General features: G+C 39.8%; 2 protein-coding genes across 2 annotated transcripts; both read left to right on the plus strand.

Moving 5' to 3' along the window:
* The first annotated feature begins 1570 nt into the window (after window positions 1–1570).
* On the plus strand, window positions 1571–12995 carry iav (transient receptor potential cation channel subfamily V iav). The gene is made up of 14 exons (XM_089862445.1): window positions 1571–2061; window positions 4666–4921; window positions 4998–5156; window positions 5227–5381; window positions 5461–5604; window positions 9198–9279; window positions 9354–9469; window positions 9551–9679; window positions 9748–9858; window positions 9930–10081; window positions 10149–10258; window positions 10332–10600; window positions 10671–10871; window positions 10933–12995. The coding sequence occupies exons 1-14, from the start codon at window positions 1759–1761 to the stop codon at window positions 12217–12219; spliced, it is 3474 nt and encodes a 1157-aa protein (XP_089718571.1). The 5' UTR covers window positions 1571–1758; the 3' UTR covers window positions 12220–12995.
* Window positions 12996–13231: 236 nt separating this feature from the next.
* LOC149588505 (uncharacterized) lies at window positions 13232–17432 on the plus strand. Its single transcript, XM_089862456.1, has 2 exons — window positions 13232–13567; window positions 13636–17432. Exon 2 carries the CDS (start codon window positions 13724–13726, stop codon window positions 16817–16819), a length of 3096 nt encoding a protein of 1031 aa, XP_089718582.1. The 5' UTR covers window positions 13232–13567; window positions 13636–13723; the 3' UTR covers window positions 16820–17432.
* Window positions 17433–19405: the final 1973 nt, after the last annotated feature.

Raw genomic sequence — 19405 nt, forward strand, 5'->3', positions numbered from 1 at the left:
CCCTGTAGAAATGTTTACCACGCTATACATCGGTGTTCTGATTCACGGGGAAGCCACCATACAGGTGAAAGCGTCCCCGGGTTAATCGCACGAGCCCCTGTAGAAATGTTTACCACGCTATACATTGGTGCCCTGATTCACGGGGAAGCCATCATACAGGCGAAAGCATCCCCGGGTTAATCCTACGAGCCCCTGTAGAAATGTTTACCACGCTATACATAAGTGTTCTGATTCACGGGGAAGCCACCATACAGGCGAAAGCGTCCCCGGGTTAATTCTACGAGCCCCTGTAGAAAGGTTTACCACGCGCTACATTGGTGTTCAGGGAAAAACCAAGTTACAGGAAACCACCCGAATTATTTTTATAAAATCATTTTAACCTTCAAATACCGGTACTATATAGTTCAAAAAAAGACGAATCATTCGCCTTATCGGTTTTTTCACAGACAACGTAAAAGACCTAGACCTACTTAAATTCGCGTGCTAGGTGCCTTAACAAACCGAGGAAAATCCAATGGTGGGGGAAACGATTACAATTTAGATAGTGACTACTGACTACTATAGAATGATTAATAAAGACTAATAAAGTGGTAAAGCAAAGATGCGCGGAATTGGGCGGGGTTGGAACGTATGTAACGAAACGCTTCGTTAATTGAGAATTACTGAAGCGGGAAAAAAAATATTTCCGCGCAAAATAATTCAAATTTTAGTCGGTAAAAATATTTTTAAAACTAAAATTTTTTCAAATCAACATTTGAATACGGCTTTTAAATCCAAAATTTTGAAACCAAGCGACTTTAAAAATGACTCCATCGCGTTGAGTGCTAAGCCTAAATGTCAACCTAAATCTACAAAACTGCATAAAGGAAAATGGTTTAACACGCTAAAAACAAAGAAGAATTAAAGGCTTCTGGAAATTAAGTTGTCGTCATGCAGTACCGGTCGAAGATTCATAAATATTCACGAATAAGTCGCGTCCACCAATAGGAAGAAAGGGCGAGCGTCAACTTATCTCGAAACTGAAGCGTAACGCTTTCCAAGTAGAAATTTAATCACATGATTCACGAGTAAAGTTGTTGCAGTTTCTTCAAACAAGTGTTTAGTCCCTCGGACAAATTAAATTCCCGATCGCGCCATGTTATTGGTCACTCGGCGTGTAACTTTCGCGCCAGTTAGGTTACGTAAGAGTTAAATTAGGTAAGGTATTAATGTCTGAAAATGTTGAATCTGGGTCAACGCGTTTGAAAGATGTTAATTTAGTTTCCTTGGTCGAATGCCGCGCTAAACGATTAAGAAAACTCGCGGCGTTTTATGGGAGGGGGAAAACGTTCTGTTAGACTAAGCATTAAATACATTTAAATACAATTAAGCGGCCTAGAAGTTAGGGTCGATCGTTAAACGTCATTTGAAATAAAGTGGAAAAGGTTTTTAAATTAAGTCTCCTTACAAAGTAAATTACGTTTAATATAATAGAAAATGCACCGCTTTCCCTGCTATTATAGATTAAACACTCTGCTAAGTAAATAACTAAATGAATAAAACAATTTCTCTCCTTTTTTTTCGCAGATTCTCGGAGAACGGATTTGGTAATAGAGTTTGGAACCTTGGATTAATTCAACAAACTCTAAACCCTGGATATTTCGCGAATCGCGATCGTGGCCTTTTTAAAAACTTGGTTTGTGGAGTCGCGAGAAATCGGGGTGCCTTCGCCGCGAGCCAGGCCCCCGGTATAGGGGGGCCATGGGGCCTTGAGAAACTATGGGCAATTGCCCAATATTTTCTTTGTGTCGCAACTTCAGCTCGCCTCCCGCGGCTGGAGCGCTCTTGGATCGGATCGTAAGTCAATCGGAAAAAACCGATCGCGAAGTCCCTCTCTACGCTTTGGCCGATTACCGGAAAGGAGGCTCCTTGGTCGAGGCCTACCGCCGAGGTGGTAGCAAGGAGGTCGAGAGGATAGCCCTGGAAGAACTTAAACCCTTCCTCTACAACGACGGACAGGGAAAAACCATGCCGACCGACGCTTACGATCAATGGAAGAGGAGAAATAACAACAACCACGAGGTGATACTCGTCTCTCTTACTTGGACCTTCTTCTTCTTTTTATTATTAACATAAGTTTATAAGATACGTTCCATAAGTATGACACTTCGTAATGCTAGAGACTTACAGCTCGAGCTAGTTCTAGCAGAACGACAAGCGAGAATTGAAGTACTACACTCGGTGGCTAGTTTTGCAGGACTACCATCTTCCGATTTAGTCTGTAATAAGCCTTTGAATGCAGCGCCTCACCAGGCGTCTTCGCTTTACCTCGAATCTATGACCTACCTCCCTCACTTCATGACAAGCTCCAGTTTGTAACCAGTGACAAACTTATGACCAACATATCTTATGAACTTATGTTATTAACTTATGATTGTATGAACATGTAAAGGTCATTTCCTTCCCAACGGTGATGATGTTCAAATATTAATGAGTCGCATTTTCTCAATGACCTCGACTTCTTCTTAAGCTATTTAGCCATTGAGAATTACCAAAAAACTTTGGGTGTGGTTTCCGACTCACTTTTTTTTTAAATAAGTCCAGTATAATGAGACGCCAGCGGGTCATTTGGTCAATTTCTTCAAAAGGAAGAAGGTACGGGTGGCCCCCTACACTTCCACGAATTTCACGACTAGATTTCTATAAATACGATTAGAACTTTGTGATAAGAAAGAATAGCCTTAACCTTCAAAAAAGCCAAGCCTAATCACGAGGCTAAATTATGCTAGCCAATATATTGGTAATTCATTATATATTAGCGAACATATTTCCTATTTCCCAGCAATAACAGACGGATTTAATGGAAAGCACGAGCTAGATTGCTTCCTACTTAAGGTCTTAACAGGGTGAAATTGATATTTTACCTCATCCTCCTATGGGCGCGTATTAAAGTTTGAATTAGCTTCGTCTTTCAATTGAAAAGGTCCATAAATTACGGCATATTCGAAGCCACGTAGATGTAGTTACTTAATAAGAGGGTGATCCCACGATAAAAAGTTAAGACTCGCGTGACGTCGCGACTGTAACGCGAGGTGGAAAACTTGGCGTATATAATAAATACCATAAACTTATAATTCTTTTTGTAAGTAAATGATATTGAAAGAAATTACGGCGCCATGTACATTTAAACGTGTGTATCCGTGCCAGAATAGATAGTTTACACCAGAAGGTCAAATACCAGGAGGATAAAAGCAGACGTAAATTACTAAATTATGTCACGAGACTCAGCTCCTCCTCCAACTGAAAGCTCTCAATATGGTATGAATCCCCCAAGTGTGTGAACTATCTATAGGGGCATGGCCTACCGCGATACTTACGCGGAATATAATAGGGTTATAAAAATGTCTTACCCGAAAACGGGTTAATTCCCTACCTTGGCTTCATTCAACGAAACATAACGTACAAACTTAAAGAAGAATATCGATTGGGGGGTCTTAGTTTTCCTTCTTATTTGGGGCTAAATTTGATTAGCGTATTAGCATTTTCGCGTATTCTCCCACGGGAATGTTCAACCTACAACTGCACCGTGGTGTTTAACGAATTAGATACGACGAAGGCGAAGGCCTGGCCGTACAATGCTATTGGCAATTGAATGGGATAGCCCTTGCCTAAAATAAGCGCTGGCTCTTTAACAATGGACATTCCGTGTCAAGAAAACTAAATCCAAATAAAACTAATCAGAAATAAAAGGGGGGTCCAGATATTTAATTATTCATTAAATGGGGAAAAACAGCCCTAAACTAATTCTGACGCCTCATTCGAGCGAACTAAAACCCTCCCCTTTGTAAGTAGATCGCCAAGAACTTAACTAGATTACGCGCTACAAATACTAAGTTTAAGCAGGGATAGATTTAATTTTAGAAGTAGGAATGGAGAACGGTTAGTATTTACTTCAGTCCGACTCATAGACCACCCAGTATAGAGCGTTCTCTCCCTCCAACACGTAACGAAAAGTTTAAATTATCTTATTGGCTCACTTAAACTTCGTTTTGATGACGTTGCTGACGGGGACCGCGAAAAATACGTAATTCCTATTTACCTCTGTCGCTATGACCCGCCTCTTCTTTCATACCCCCGCCGTCCCGTGGAAGGGGGTCCGGGACTTTGACGCGCGCGGCGGCGCGCCCACATTACTCTGTTCTCCATTCCTACTTCTAAAATTAAATTTATCCCTGGTTTAAGGGAATAGTTAAGTCAGGTTAGATCTAAACGTAAACGATACCTTGGAAACGCCACAATAATATTTAATTCCAGTTGTTTTTTTTTTTGCATTTTGCAATTCTACATTTTGAAGATAACAATATAAATTATTTTCAATAGCGGAAGTTGTTAATGATTTCTAAATGTAAGTCGTAACTTGGCAAACGTGTCTGGAACAAAACCAAATATAAAACGCATTTGGGGAGGTATAAACGCATTAGGTTAAACCGTGTCTAAAAGCGGTTCTATATCGAACGCTTTCATTAACCATTTCCGCATGACATTTACGAGAAACTGTTAAATTAAATGGGAATCGTATGTTTATACGCGTCAAAATAAAAACCTAAGGATGATTAAGAATAGAGTGGGAATATAACTTGGGCTAATTAATTTACAATTAGTTCTTCTTATTTTTATTGAATTAAGGTCGCCATAAATATTGAACCAAATCACGTAAATTGTCAACAAAATGAAAAGTTCGGATCCGCTAATAATTATAACCATAAAACTCCGGACGAGAAAAAGATATGTTGGAAGTTGGAATTCAGAGGACTTTTGGGGGAGACGGTGCTACACGTCTTAATTTTATGCAACACCCCGGTTCATACCAGGATAGCCAGGACTCTACTCAAAGTTTATCCGGCGCTGGCATGGGATATTATAGAAGGCGACGAATACCACGGTAACTTTATCTATATTCAATATTTCCCACTAACAATATGGATGGAAATTAAAAGTTGAGTTTGTTTGTCTATCAGGGGCCAGCGCCCTTCATCTGGCCATCGCGTACCACAGTAGCGATTTGGTTACGAAACTGATTGATTGCGGTACCAACGTGACGCAAAGAGCCAAAGGTCGTTTCTTCCTACCATTTGACCAACAGTTAGCCATTCCAAAAAAGACCTCCGATTTTGAGGGTGAGATTGATGTCTTAATTAAGTAAGTTTTAAAACCTTTCATCATTGCATTCCTTACAACAACCTCCAGGTCTTTGCTACTTGGGGGAGTACCCATTGGCCTGGGCCGCTTGTTGCGAGGACGAAACGTCCTATAACTTGCTACTGAGTAAAGGAGCCGACCCGAACGCCAGGGATACGTTTGGAAACATGATTTTACACATGGTCGTCATCCAAGACAAACTGGTACGGTAAAAGTGGTCAAAATACCATCATTCGAATTATAATACTATAATCTCATCGTGTTAAAAAAAAAACATTCTAGACCATGTACGGATACGCATTGAGACATCCGACCAAACCCGCCAAAGATGGTATTCTCAACCGATTCGGTCTGACCCCGTTGACCTTGGCTTGTAAATTAGGCAGAAACAAAATTTTCAGGGAAATGCTGGAATTGAGCGCCTTGGTAAGAACTTTTCTCTCTTATACATTTTGGGATCCATTATAATATCTAACTTGGGATACATTCGCGTGGATAAGTTAATTTGTAGGTCGTAAAAACATCATTAGGCTCTAGAAAAGTTTGGGGACTCGTCAATAATTCAATATTTAAAACCACGCCCAGCAATCTTCCCAATTCTATTTTCACGTTTTAAATTTCGTACTCTTAAATGTTAGGGGTTCAGCAGCATGAACTTGGTGCGCGAGGCAAAATACTACGGAATCAGGTTGAAGAATATAGCTCAGGGATAGATTTAATTTTAGAAGTAGGAGTGGAGAACGGTTAGTATTTACTTCAGTCCGACTCATAGACCACCCAGTATAGAGCGTACTCTCCCTCCAACGCGTAACGAAAAGTTTAAATTATCTTATTGGCTATCACTTAAACTACGTTTTGATGACGTTGCTGACGGGGACGGCGAAAAATAGTGACGTAATTCCTTTTTACCTCTGTCGCTATGACCCGCCTCTTCTTTCATTCCCCTCCGTCCCGTGGAAGGGGGTCCGGGACTTTGACGCGCGCCCAGATATTACTCTGTTCTCCATTCCTACATCTAAAATTAAACCTATCCCTGTATAGATATTAAAAGCGAGCAAAGAGCAATCTTTACATCTGGGAAAAGTCTCTAATTACAAGAGTTGCAATAGCCTTTTTTTGGTTTATCAAAGCATAGCTTTTACCCACTCGAAAACGTTTCTAATCTCAGTGATTACGTTTAGTTATCACACTCGCGATAAGTAACGCGAGTATTAAAATATTTAATTAGTGTCTTAATTAAAGGTAAAGAGAAGAAGAAGTTGTTTTTTTGTTTGCTTTACATTCCAATCAAAAAAGATCACGACATTGTTTTTCTCGTAAGAATACTCGAGGCTATAGTGTCATGATATCCGTGACGCATCGATTGGAAATCAAGGGCGGCGAAATTAGCTTGGGAGGTTTTCTCTTAACACCTTTACTTCTTGACTTTCTTTCAATATTGAATATGAAGTTAATATTCAGGAATAGGGTGATGAAATAATCAGAAAAACTACACTCGGCGGCTGCGGCGGTGCTTTGTGGGCGTGGAATTCATTTCCTTTGGGCGCGTTAATATTTAAAGCTCAGTACGGAGCCCGTATATATCCCCTTGAGGTCATAAGTTCGTAAGATATGTTCACCATAAGTTTGTCACTGGTAACTTAGAAACTGGAGCTTGTCATGAAGTGATTGAAGTAGGTCATAGATTCGGGGTAAAGCGAAGACGCCTGGTTTTTGGCGCTGTCAAAGGCTTAGTATACAGACTAAATAGAAAGATGGAAGTTCTGCAAAACAAACTAAGCATAGGAAGTGTCATACTTGAAACTTATGGAACATATTTTATATAAACTTATGCTTCGACGAAATGAACATACATTTTCTTAATTTACTTTCGGCATAGCGATTAAAACAATGTATCGGAGAAAACCTTCGCGTCCTTTTGAGAGAAAAGCTATAACTATAGCCTTTCGAGAGTGAACCTGAACTTAAAGAAAAGGAAACTTTAGACGAAGGACTACTCGAGTCTCGGTTAGCGTTAGACCTAAAATCGATCGATAAAGTTAGCTAGAAAAGATTGTCCCCGTTTCGATTTTTAAAAGAAAATTACTCGCGGTCCTTACTCGCCTATAAAAATCGCCAAAAACACACACATACCTTGAGAGCGGGAACAAATAAAAAAGAAAATTGAGAAACTGATGATTGCCAGCATAGAAAATGGCGGGAATTGATTTACGTGGGAAGTAGTTACTTCTGCTGGGATTTAAAAGCCAAATGGGTCACCCGCACCTAACCTAATACACCGGAAGTGCCAGGTAAACTGGTACTGGGGTACTCGTCAAATAACTTGGCACTTATATTTTCGTCTGCTATAATGTTAAAGGCCGACTTCCAGCGAAAAGGGTTCTAGCGAACTGAAAACCGAGCATCGAGACTAACAATGAAGCGACCGTGCCGATTTTCGAAGCCCCGCTGGGTCAAAAGTTGGAAGGGTTCTCGCTAACTGAAAGCCGTGCAATGTGGTTCTAGCGAACTGAAGATGAACAATAGAAATCCTTTTAAATTTATTTCCTCTCGAATTTTTGGTTTCCCCCGAAGGAAATTCTCTATCGCGTATCTTCAGTTCGCTAGAACCACATTGCACGGCTTTCAGTTAGCTAGAACCCCCAGCGGGGATTCGAAAATCGGCACGGTCGCTGGGACATTGTTAGTCTCGATGCTCGGTTTTCAGTTCGCTAGAACTCTTTTCGATGGAAGTCGGCCTTTAAAAAACTAGTCAGAAAAAGAAAATGAAATCGGGGTTATAGTTTTGGGTCAATAATTAAAGTCCGGTACAATTAAAATATTGGGGTCAAATAAGACTAACTAACTCTTAGCTAAAACAGGGCCAATGTTAGTTTGTACGCTATAGGGCGAAAAAAATTATAATTTGCATATACATGGAGGAAAAACCCCAAATACCTAAATGGTGGTTATAAAAGTCACGACAATTTTTACATCTACCTCTATACCTGTACCTATAAGTCAAATTTAACGACAAAGAGATGGGGGGGGGGGTTTAGTGACGTGTAGTCGCTTTGGTTTTAATTTAGCCTGGTCTGAACGGAATACGCTAATGAGATATAGCAGCCTCCCCCAACAGCGATTATAATTTCGTGTCGTGAAAAATGGGATCATAACCCCCTTTTTCTGCTCAAACTCAATAAAATGACCTTCAAAAACCTTTCCCCTTCTACGACCTACGTCCAGTATACCTTAAAATAATAGTTGGGGCGAGGAAAAATGATTTTAGTTGGCTAGAAAAGACTGAAATAAGGGTAATCTTCCCGTAGCGTGAGACTGACGAACTTTTAAATAAAAGTAAAAAAAATCAATCAATATATAGCATATAGTGTGAAGGGACACACGCTTTCTCGAGTAAATTCAACTGAAGTTCGTATATCATAAGCGTAATAACTTATCTCCGGTTGTATTTTACATATAAAACGCCTACTTCCGATTGCAGAATTTTCAGAACCAAATTCCCTGACTTTTCCAGGTTTGAGGTTTTCCCTGACCTTTTTCTGTGATTTTCCCTGACCTTTTTAGGCCGAAAGTGTAAATGTTTACAGCACGTTTTAAGTGCTTATAATTAAATAAACTCGATCTACATTAAGTTTTCCAATGTATTTGTTGCACCAAAATGAATAAGGAATATTTTAACTATAAATAACACTCTGAGAGATTTTTTAGAGAGCATTTACTTTATAAAAACAATTCCAGACAGCATTTTTAAGGATTGCTCTAGAGTTTTCTGTGTTAAGAGAGGATGAGGAGAAACTTTCATTACTCTTTCAATAAAGACTTATCCCCAGAAATTTTACCCACTAAAATCAAATTCCCTGACTATGCTGAAATTTTTAAAATTCCCTGACTTTTCCGGCCCATTTTTAAATTCCCTGACTTTTCCAGGTTTTCCCTGACCCGTGGCAACCCTGGATTGATATACTTTTGGATGTTATTTTTCCAACTAACTAAAAATATCTTTCAATCTTCTTTTCTAGGAATTTTGGAGGTACAGTAATATCACGTGTTCCGGATATCCATTGAACGCCTTGGATACAATCTTACCCAGTGGAAAAACGAGTAAGTACTTTCTAAGAGTTCGTTCAGTAAATGTTGATTTATTTGTAAATTTAATTTAAACGATTAAATTTAAGACTGGAATTCGGCGTTAATGATAATTTTAAATGGAACGACGGATGAGCATTTGGATATGTTAGACGGAGGTGTTATACAAAGATTACTGGAGGAGAAATGGAAAACATTCGCGAGGGTACGTTTAACTATTATCATGTCCCGAGTATTTATACCGTGATTAGGTTTTAAGAGCTTAAGTTATTATTCCGTTCAACAGGGTCAGTTTCTGAAACGTCTAGCTTTGATGTTTCTACATCTGTTGGTCTTGAGTATCGCGGTTTTCCTGCGTCCAAATGATGAAGAGCCGCTCTTGAAGAAGTTGGACGAAACGGAAGGCCACGATATAGTTCGTATATAGACTGTATCATAACGGAACGTTTAATGGTAACTCCATTTCTTTTATTATCAACGCAGTGTCGTTACTGCGCCGAAATCGGGACGTGTTTAGGGTGTATCGGATTCGTTTTCTTCCAACAAGTCGAGGAGATCATGGCGCAAGGGCTTCTGGGCTTCCTTTTAAACTTGGTAAGGTCCTCGAGTATAATTTCAAGTAGTAATTAAGACATTGCGTATATATTTTTGCGGTCGATTTACAGAGCAGCAATCCGACGAAAGCCATCTTCTTAGTGTCCAACGTAATGGTTTTGATGTGTATTCCGTGTCGCGTGGCTGGTCACAGGTACATGGAGGATTTGTTGCTCTCCATTGCCCTTCCCGGATCTTGGTTCTTCCTTATATTCTTCGCGGGGTAAGTTGATTAAGGTGTCGAATCTTACGCAATGTACTGACAATGAGGTTTAAACCCTTAATTCTAGCGCTGTCCGTTTAACGGGTCCATTCGTCACGATGATATACAACATGTTAGTGGGGGATATGTTTCGTTTTAGCATCATCTACTTTATTTTTCTTCTCGCTTTTACTCAAGGTAATTAAATTCAGCCAATCAAGTAAGTGTGTTGCCTATTACGTACCATCCAGTAATTTTCTCTCGTTTCCAGCTTTCTACTTTTTAAAGAAAGTTCCCAATGACGAGAATAGCAAGAGTTTCACGGGTTACTTAGAGACGTGGATGTACTTGTTCCATATGACACTGGGGGAGTACGAGTACAAGGAATTGGGGGACAATTACTACCGGGGCTTGACGCAGGTCGTTTTCGCTCTCTTTATGATTTTAACTCCCATCCTATTGTTGAACATGTTGATCGCCATGATGGGTAACACCTATTGCGTCGTTATTACGCAGTCCGAGAGAGAATGGATGAGACAGGTAAACGTTAGGCTTAAGATTGAGTGTTTAGCCCAATGAAATTAGTTGACTATTGTTTTCTTCGAAACAGTGGGCCAAGATTGTGGTAGCTCTGGAAAGGGCTGTCAGTCAAAAAATGGCCTTAGATTTTATGCATATTTATTCCATCAAACTACCGTCTTCTGGGGGTGACGCGGATGATCCTGAGAAGGAGATTAGAGCCGTCATGGTCATTAAGAGCAAAAATAAAACAAAAGCGAGACAGAGGAAGGGTGCACTCATGAACTGGAAGGTAACATCCCTCATAAAGTCTTCGCGAACTTGAAGTTAAATTTGTTTTTGTTTTTTCTTAGCGACTGGGAAAGAAAATCATCGTAGAACTTCGTCAAAACGGTGGCAGCGCTGATGTCCTGCGTCAGAAACTTTTCTCCAATACGAATGTCGCAGCCAAGACAACCAGGAGGCGGCCGGATAACGCGGACGACTTTGAATGCCACGAGAGTCCGGGAGGACCACCGAAAGCGGACGGTTTAGGCAAGGCTCTGAATCAACTAGCCTTCGCCCACGACTGGGATTTGAGCGCCTTGAACACAGGCGCCGAAGCCGAGGAAGAAGAAGAGGAACCCAAAACGCCAAAGGCCAATTTCGGCGAAGTCTTCGAGAAAATCACCTGGCTTAACGATTTAGACGTTCTGAACCAGGAAGGTCGGCAGCCCAATGGTAGTCCACCAGCTACCGGTACATCCGATGGGACATTCCCGCCGATTTCTTCAGCTACCAGTCTTCCACCGTCTAACACCATTCTCAACGGTGTCATAAACAATTCCATCGCCCCGAAGGTGACCAATAACGACATCGGTACTTCTTTAGTTAGTCAAGTAGCCGTCGCCACCCCGAACGGAAAATTACCCAATCAGGAAAGAGTGCCAGTTCAAGCACCTGTCATGGAATACTGGACACCAGAAGAGGTTCAAGAGATGCAAAGGAAGACGTGGTACATCAACGACAGTACGCCTCCACCGGCTTATCAAACGCCTTCCGACTCCCTAGAAGAACCGGACGTCCCAGATCAGATCGCGGCGGGGGCGGGACATAGTTCTAGTCAAAGTTCTAGAGCGAGACTTAACGCGACTTCCGGCGAGATGGTGGACAGTAAAAGCAAGGAGGCGAAGAAGGAGGAGAAAAAGGCCAAAAAGAAGAAAAAATGCAAGAAATTGAAGAAATCTAAAGTGGGAATCGAAATAACACCATCCCAGGATTTACCACCGCCACCGGAAATGGTTTTCAATCAAGGACCCGAAGAAGAACTTCCATCCACTTCCAGCACCAAGAGCGGAAAAAGCAGGAAAAAATCGGGTAAACACCATCACAGAAAGTTGAAACACTTAAGTTTGGAAGAAGTCGGCTTACACCAAATAGACGAGTGTAGCGAGGAGGACAAGGGCTTGGACAATCAAGGATACGCGCGTACACCCATTGAGGAAGCGGGTGGGTGGACACCGGGGGCGCAAAGGCAACCAATTGAAAAACTATTTAATGACCCACCGGAACCGCAACCCATTTCCGTTTCCAAAGTGGGACCCAGAAAGGTACAAGCTATGTCCTCGTTAGTCGCGTGGGACGAACCACCTGACCAGTGAAACGTTACTTAAAGGTCAAAAGGTCACTAATTGTTTCAATAAAGGTTAAAGGTTATTAAAAACTTTAAAAGTCTAAATAGAAATATATCTATAGGGTCGAGTTCGAGATGAGAGAAATTTATCAGGTCGTTGTCGTTTCAAGTGTTTATAAACAGTGTTAAAGACTTTAAACCATATCCCAAAGTTTATATAAGTTTAAAATAAACCCTAAAAAGGATTATAGAAAACTTTCTTCCAGATTATAATAAATGTTCTATTCCTTCATTTTAACGTCATCTAATTAAATTTGGGCTTAATTAGTCACGAATGTATTCGTGCGAAGACGAAAAAAACCCGTGGACAAACCAACCAACGAGGAGGAAGAGATAATAATAATATAGCCCCGTTAGTTTCATATTTTTCTATAAATTGTGTTAATTAGCTTAAAATGAAAACGCTTTTAATTATATCGGACACTTTCTGAAAGATAAACGAGTAATTTCTATTATAAACTTGTTTCTTATAAATTCGTCATAGAGGTTAGTCAGATTAGGAGACGAAATTAAAATGGAATTAACAAAAAAATCCGTCCATTTACTCCGAAGTTTTAAAAACAATTTGTAAAATACAACAATAAACACGCCTATGGTGAAATAATTTTGAAAAATATTAAAATTATTTGCATTTTTTTGAACAAAATTTGCCTCGTTATTTCTAAGAAATAAGAAACCTTTAAAATTCTGGCGGGAAACTTTTGGGAAATTATTTTATTTTGCTGGCTTCCTAATTAAAAGATTTATTATTAAAAGACCCCCGTTTATCGCTTAAGGGTAATCCGTAAATGAGGGGTTGACAACTAAGGAATTTAGTTACAATTTCAAAATTAAATTAAACCTTTTCTTGACTTATTTTTCTGAATTCAATAATATTTAAAAACAATTAATAAACTTTAATAATTATAAATGAAAGCGAAATAGTCTCGTTATTTCCGATTTTCCTTCCAATATCTAAAGGGGAGGAAAAGAACTTTACTATTTTTCCCCTCTCTTCTCAGACCCCGAAGAGAAAAGCTCCGTTTGCTACAAAACGGCGTTATACTATTTTCGAGTTAAAAAGGCTTTAATCTCGATTAAATTTAAGTGTCCGTCAAATTAGAATCAGTTTTAATCGCAAATACATTCGTTTAATCGTAATTTTGAGCTTAAAACCCTTGGAAAAATATCGCAACGCGTAACGATCTTTATAAATTTTATCAACCCTGAAACGCGGCAAAGGGGCCCGCCATAAAAGTCAGTCTGGGCGTTTCCTAAGCCTAATAAATATAATCGATGATATAAAAAGAATTTTAAAAACTCAATTTCATAGATGGGTAAGCTTTTCTACGATATATTTCGATTAAATATTCCATTATATAACGTAAACAACTTATTAAATTAGGTTTTGAAGGCGTAATCGAAAACCGCCAAGGCTTAGTAATGTTTACCTGTTAAAATATTGCGAAATCGTTGGTAAAGCGTCAAAAACCATGGAAGAATTCAATCAACAAATTATACCCGATTACTTGACCTACAGCGAAACTAATCATTCGTCCATTTTGGTTCAAAAACTACAAAATCAACGGGAAGATGGACGTTTTTGCGACGTTGTTCTACACGTACAGGGAAAATTATTTCACGCTCATAGGAGTGTACTGGCCGTACGCAGCCCGTACTTTGATTCGGTTCTCAAGAAAAATAAAGCCATACGAGAACAATTGACAGTCGCGTGCGACAATCACAAAATTTTTAATGATTTACTGAATTTTATGTATAGTGGAACTATTACCATTGACGGGGAAAATGTTGGTGAATTATTGAGATTATCCAATCATCTTATTCTCGACAGTTTGCAAAGTTATTGCGAAGATTACCTGACAAACTTTATGAATTTAAATAATTGCGTTAAAATTAGGGAAATGTCGGAGAAATATTCTAGACATACATTAAAAAAGCTTTCTTCGTTGTTCATTTCCGAAAATTGGGATAAAATCTTAGAACATAATGATTTCTTATCTATGCAACTTCAAAATTTGGAATCCATTTTGGGGGACAAAGATATTGTAATGCCGAAAGAGAATCTTTTGAAAATGATAACTAAATGGGTTAGCCAAGATATTGAAAATAGGGAACAAGATCTGAAAAGGTTATTGACAATTGTGGAATGGGACCAAATCCCCGTTGAATCCATTTTTAACCATTTCCAAACGGAAAAATTGTACGAAGTTAGCGCTCGCGGCGCCTTCTACTTCCTATCCATTCTTAAAGTGAATAATATCGATTTAGGATCAAAAATGATCCTTTACGATCAACTCAAAATGGAATTAGAAGCCGATGGTGAAACGTTAGATAATAATAACACTTTCATGGATATGGCGGTGGCCGTTGCTATCGATAAATTAGAGCAGGAAGATAACGCCAATGGTTTAATTTCGGAAACCATAACAAAAACTCTTCCGGAAACCCCGGTTAAAGACAATAACTCGGAACCCAAACTACCTCCTTTAAAAATATCTTTGCCAAAATCAACGCCTAACGTCACATCCCCTAATACCGAGAAAATCCGTCGAGCTTCGAACCAGAGTAAAGAACGGGAAGAAATGTTTCAAGAGGGAGATTTAGAAGATGATGAATTCATGGACTTTCACGATGACCCAGCCCCCACGGATAGCGACAGCTCCTACTCGGAAGTCAAACCGCCGCAAACTAGGGCTAAGAAGCCATTGGGCAAAAAGGGTCGACCAGCCAAAAGAACTATTAGAAGATCTTCCGACCTACAAAGCCGAAAAAATTCTACTCTGGCTAGAAAAAGAGAACGATTGGCCGCAGCCGCCGCGGCCGCTAATAAGATTGATAACAGTATAACCGAAGAAGATATAATGGAGAACTCAGCCAAAGTGGACGAAGAAGGTGATGAAAAGGAAAATAACCACGAAACCGAATTAAGTCCCATTCCAGGCAAACGTGGTAGAAAAGCCGGTAAACCTAGAAAAATCTCAACGACATACGTCGACTCTGGTACTCCTTTAACGGAAGGTGATACCCCGAAACGAAAACGCGGAAGACCGAGAAAAACATTCGGGGTGACGGAAGACGCCATTCCATCCGATCTAATTCAATTTGAAGAGAATAGCTTAGGCGAGGGTAGCAACTTGGAAAATAATGACGGCGATTACCACCACCGCGATTCCTCGACGGACACGGAACCAGATGGTACTAAAGCTAAAGGCGAACGTCACCAGCACCCGCCCCTGACGAAACCCTACCGAGGTCGAGGTAAATGCCCTCATTGTTCCTACGTCGAACACAGCGCCATTCGCCTGGAAAAACACGTGGCGCGAGTTCATGCCAAGGAAATCATCTACAATTGCACGCTGTGCGAATATAGCTGCAACTGGAACCGAGAATTTTACATTCACATGAAAGATCATTTCTCGGGGCCTCCTTACACTTGCGAATCGTGTTCGTACACATGCGATCGCGTCCAATTACTGTTAAAACACCGAATGAGACACACGGACGAGCGGCCTTTCAAATGCGACCAATGCAATTACACGAGTCGGACGGAATGGAACCTGCGAATCCACACGCGTTGTCATACGGGCGAAAAGCCTTATCAATGCGATCTCTGCGGTCGACGATTTTCCATGAAGGCTGGTTTGGACCAGCACGTTCAAAGTCACCGTAAAGATCGACCATTCTTATGCGACACTTGCGGCTTCGCCACCAAGTACAAATCTTACCTCGTTTCGCACATGCGAATTCACGCTGGCACGGCTTTCCGTTGCGAATACCCCAATTGCGAGTACTTCTCCCCCAAAAGAAGCCAACTCAAAGCTCACACGCGTACTCATAAAGCCATTCGCGCCCATATTTGCGCCATTTGCGGACGAGGTTTCGTCGAAAGAAGTCATCTAGTGCGTCATGAACGCATACATTTAACGGAAAAACCTTTCAAATGCGATCATTGCGAGTACACCAGTTCCAGACGCGATAAATTAAAAGAACACACGGATAAACACCACGGGACGCCCGCGAATGGGGCCGGGGCTGGTGACGTCACGTCCACGGCGAAATCGCCTTATAAACCGAGAAAACCTAGACGACCTAAAGCGGAACCACCATTAGTTTACGCTACTAGAACGGAATTTACGTCTCCTCAACATCAATCGCGAGCTTCGGAAGCCAATTCCCAACAACACGAACAACTAGCGCAATCGCAACCTCAGCAGAGTCAATCGCAGCAATCTCAGACGACGCAACAGCCAAGCCAAGAAAATACGCCCCAAGAAGTCAGTACGGAAGTGATATTGCTACACCCCCATTCGTCCGATTTTCAAACGACTATGATTTATCAAGAACATTTAGGTCATCATCATCACGATCATAATAACTTAATTTACCAAAACCATAAACATCACGGGACCCATCTTAATATGGAAGCTAGTATACCCGCTAATTTGGATCAAAGACTCATCGTAACAACAACAACGGGCCAACAAATGACCCATCACGATAACCAGTGTCCTCAACAACACGCTGATCTCAGTGGCTTACACGTCGGAGCCTTTATGGCAGTTTACTAGAGACTGTTCCTTTAATGACACGGGGTTTCAACGTATGATCACGTTTTACGAGTTTAGCTTAAAACTATCCTACGAACTACTACTAAGTTTAAAATATCCTTAAATAATAAAGATAAAGCCGTAAACATTAATATTTTTCAGTAGAGTCATGTGGAAAGAAACCACAAGTAACGCCAATGCTTTCGGGCCCATATTTTTGCCTATAGGCTGTGAATATATTTTTGGCACATTGTTTACCGAGAGTAAAGCCAAAAGTTAGCCTTTTGTAAATACATAACCATAAATAAAAATCGCCAAAAGCATAATTCTAGAGTGTCCTAAAAGGTTTACGGCTATTTTTCGACTGGTAGCCTTGACGTTGTTTTTATCGTTTTAAATTTGCAACTTTGTTTTTGGAATCGACCCCCCAAAAAACCTATAAAATGTTTTCCCAGTTAATGTTGCGAGACTTAACATTTTTGAAATTCAAAACGCGTTCCGGAAATTGTAAATATATCATAATCATTTACATTAGTTCTTTTTTTACATGATCTAAGTAGCGAATACTGTTATAACGTCAATTATGTACGATTTTGTAAGTGCGTTTCGCAATTAAACATAAGTATAAGGTCAATATTAAACCGCTGTTTATTGTGTCAACCAAACCACGTTTCTCCTCGATAAATAAGCAAATAGCTTTAGAAGCCGAGCGCAACCACTGGAGTTTATTTTGGAAGCGAGTTTATCGATGTTAAGTTACGCTTTTAAATTATTAAACGATCCAAATGACCCTTGGTAAAGTAACAATGGAAAACCGATCGGAAAACCTTTGCTTTTATCAAATACAAATAGTAAGGCATATCCATGGGTTGCTTGGCTAGGGTGCAAGTACTAAACTAGTAAAATCTTTAATTTCACAGTTGGGGAACTTTTGCAACTTTCTATTTTCGCGGACCAGTTAGTTTGGTTTACTCGCGTGATCAGCTAATTTTTTAAATAAAATGAAGCACTGGTTTGAATATAATAATTAATACCCGAATATTAAACGAAGAAGTTCAACAGGTTGCCTTTAGAAACCGCGGCCGTGTCCATTCAATATTCATTCAAGTTGGGAATAAATTCACTTTACTAAATGAGAGTAGTAGAAAGTACTTTCTCTCACGAAGGAGCATGCGCTATCGTAAAATCTGATACGCTTTTTCGATCATGTCCAACTTAAACGCGATTTTTCCGTAGCATTGTCTGGCAGCGGGAATTCTCTCCCTCTCGGGTTAGATAACTTATAGGAACTTACGGAATAATGAGTCAGAGTGGTCTAACGGGGATTATGGTTTCGTTACATGGATTTTTCTTCGCAACTTTGCTATCAATTACTTTAGGACAAGTAACTATCAGGTAAGTTAATCACCAATTTGTTTGAGAATATCGAAAAAAAAGTTAAATAGATAAATAGTTCGCTTATCATCTTTAGTTCCTTAATGGAAAAAGGACCAACTAAGTCACGATAATTTTTATATGAGAAAATACCAAAATGCAAAATCCCTGACTTTTCCAGCTTATCTCTGACCAAATTTTGCCAATATCCCTGATCATCTTAAGTTGTTTACCAGCAGGGTCTAGGCCTATACAACTTTTGGAAAACAGATTTCCCTGAGATTTCTAGGTTTCTCCCATATACTTCCCTGAGTTTTCCCGGTTTTTCCCGTATACGGGGTATCCTATGGAGCAAATGTTAACGAAGGAGGGGGGGAGGGCAAATATGACTATTACATACTCAAAGGAAATCCCCGTATCTCTAATAAAACCAGAGTTATGAGCCTCCAAAGTATAGTGTAATGTTAATCCTGTGAAGGGTATGTTCATGAACAATTTGCGTAATTACTCAGACCCTGTTTGGCGCAAATTTCCCTGAATTTTACTATACATTATAAATTTCCCTGAGTTTTCCCTGAGGTTTTTGTCAACCATTTATTTCCCTCATTTTTCCAGGTTTTCCAGGTTTGTATGAACCCTGACCAGAGTCCACTTCATAATCACACCTGAGCTAATATTTATCATTGCTCCAAGCGTGATTTGATACACCAAACGAAATTCCTGACTTTTTAGGAAAAAACTTTTAAATCCCTGACTTTTCCCCGTATTTTCCGATTCCCTGACTTATCCAGGCTTCGCACGAACCCTGTTTTAACTTAAGTTTAACTTTATTCGTGTGAAATTCTTCATTCATTCATTCATTCATTCGCGCTAGCTAAAATTAGATTACTGATTAAAACAAAACTATTGTTAATTGTATTTTTAAAGTCGTAAAATATTTGGGTTAAGGCCGTTTCTGATTACCAAAAAAGGAAATTAAATTAACCACGTTTGTTATTAATTAATCGCTATGGAAACTGTTAGTTAATAGTTAATAGTGTTGTAATTTGCTTTAGTCCTTTCAATCAAATTTTGACGAATTTTCAATTAGCTAAAAGCCTAGCTATTTATCGAATTCGAAAAAGAAACGGGACGGGGGGGGGGGCTTCAAAACGTATCTTATTTTCCGAAGTAAACTACGGGGCTAAAATATTAAGACTTTCCTATTTTACTTCACAAATCAATAAGTGTTTT

Source organism: Phalangium opilio, unplaced genomic scaffold (genome assembly GCF_054372755.1).
Source record: "Phalangium opilio isolate 3A_F unplaced genomic scaffold, DU_Popi_V2 ptg000540l_1, whole genome shotgun sequence".
Taxonomy (NCBI): Eukaryota; Metazoa; Arthropoda; class Arachnida; order Opiliones; family Phalangiidae; genus Phalangium; species Phalangium opilio.

Bases quoted from the DNA above. Each gene is read 5' to 3' on its own strand.
- iav (XM_089862445.1), top strand. From the start codon at position 1,759: ATGGGCAATTGCCCAATATTTTCTTTGTGTCGCAACTTCAGCTCGCCT. The intron at 9,680-9,747 runs GTTCGTATATAG...TTATCAACGCAG, and splicing joins AAACGGAAGGCCACGATATA to TGTCGTTACTGCGCCGAAAT. The intron at 10,872-10,932 runs GTAACATCCCTC...GTTTTTTCTTAG, and splicing joins GTGCACTCATGAACTGGAAG to CGACTGGGAAAGAAAATCAT.
- LOC149588505 (XM_089862456.1), top strand. From the start codon at position 13,724: ATGGAAGAATTCAATCAACAAATTATACCCGATTACTTGACCTACAGC.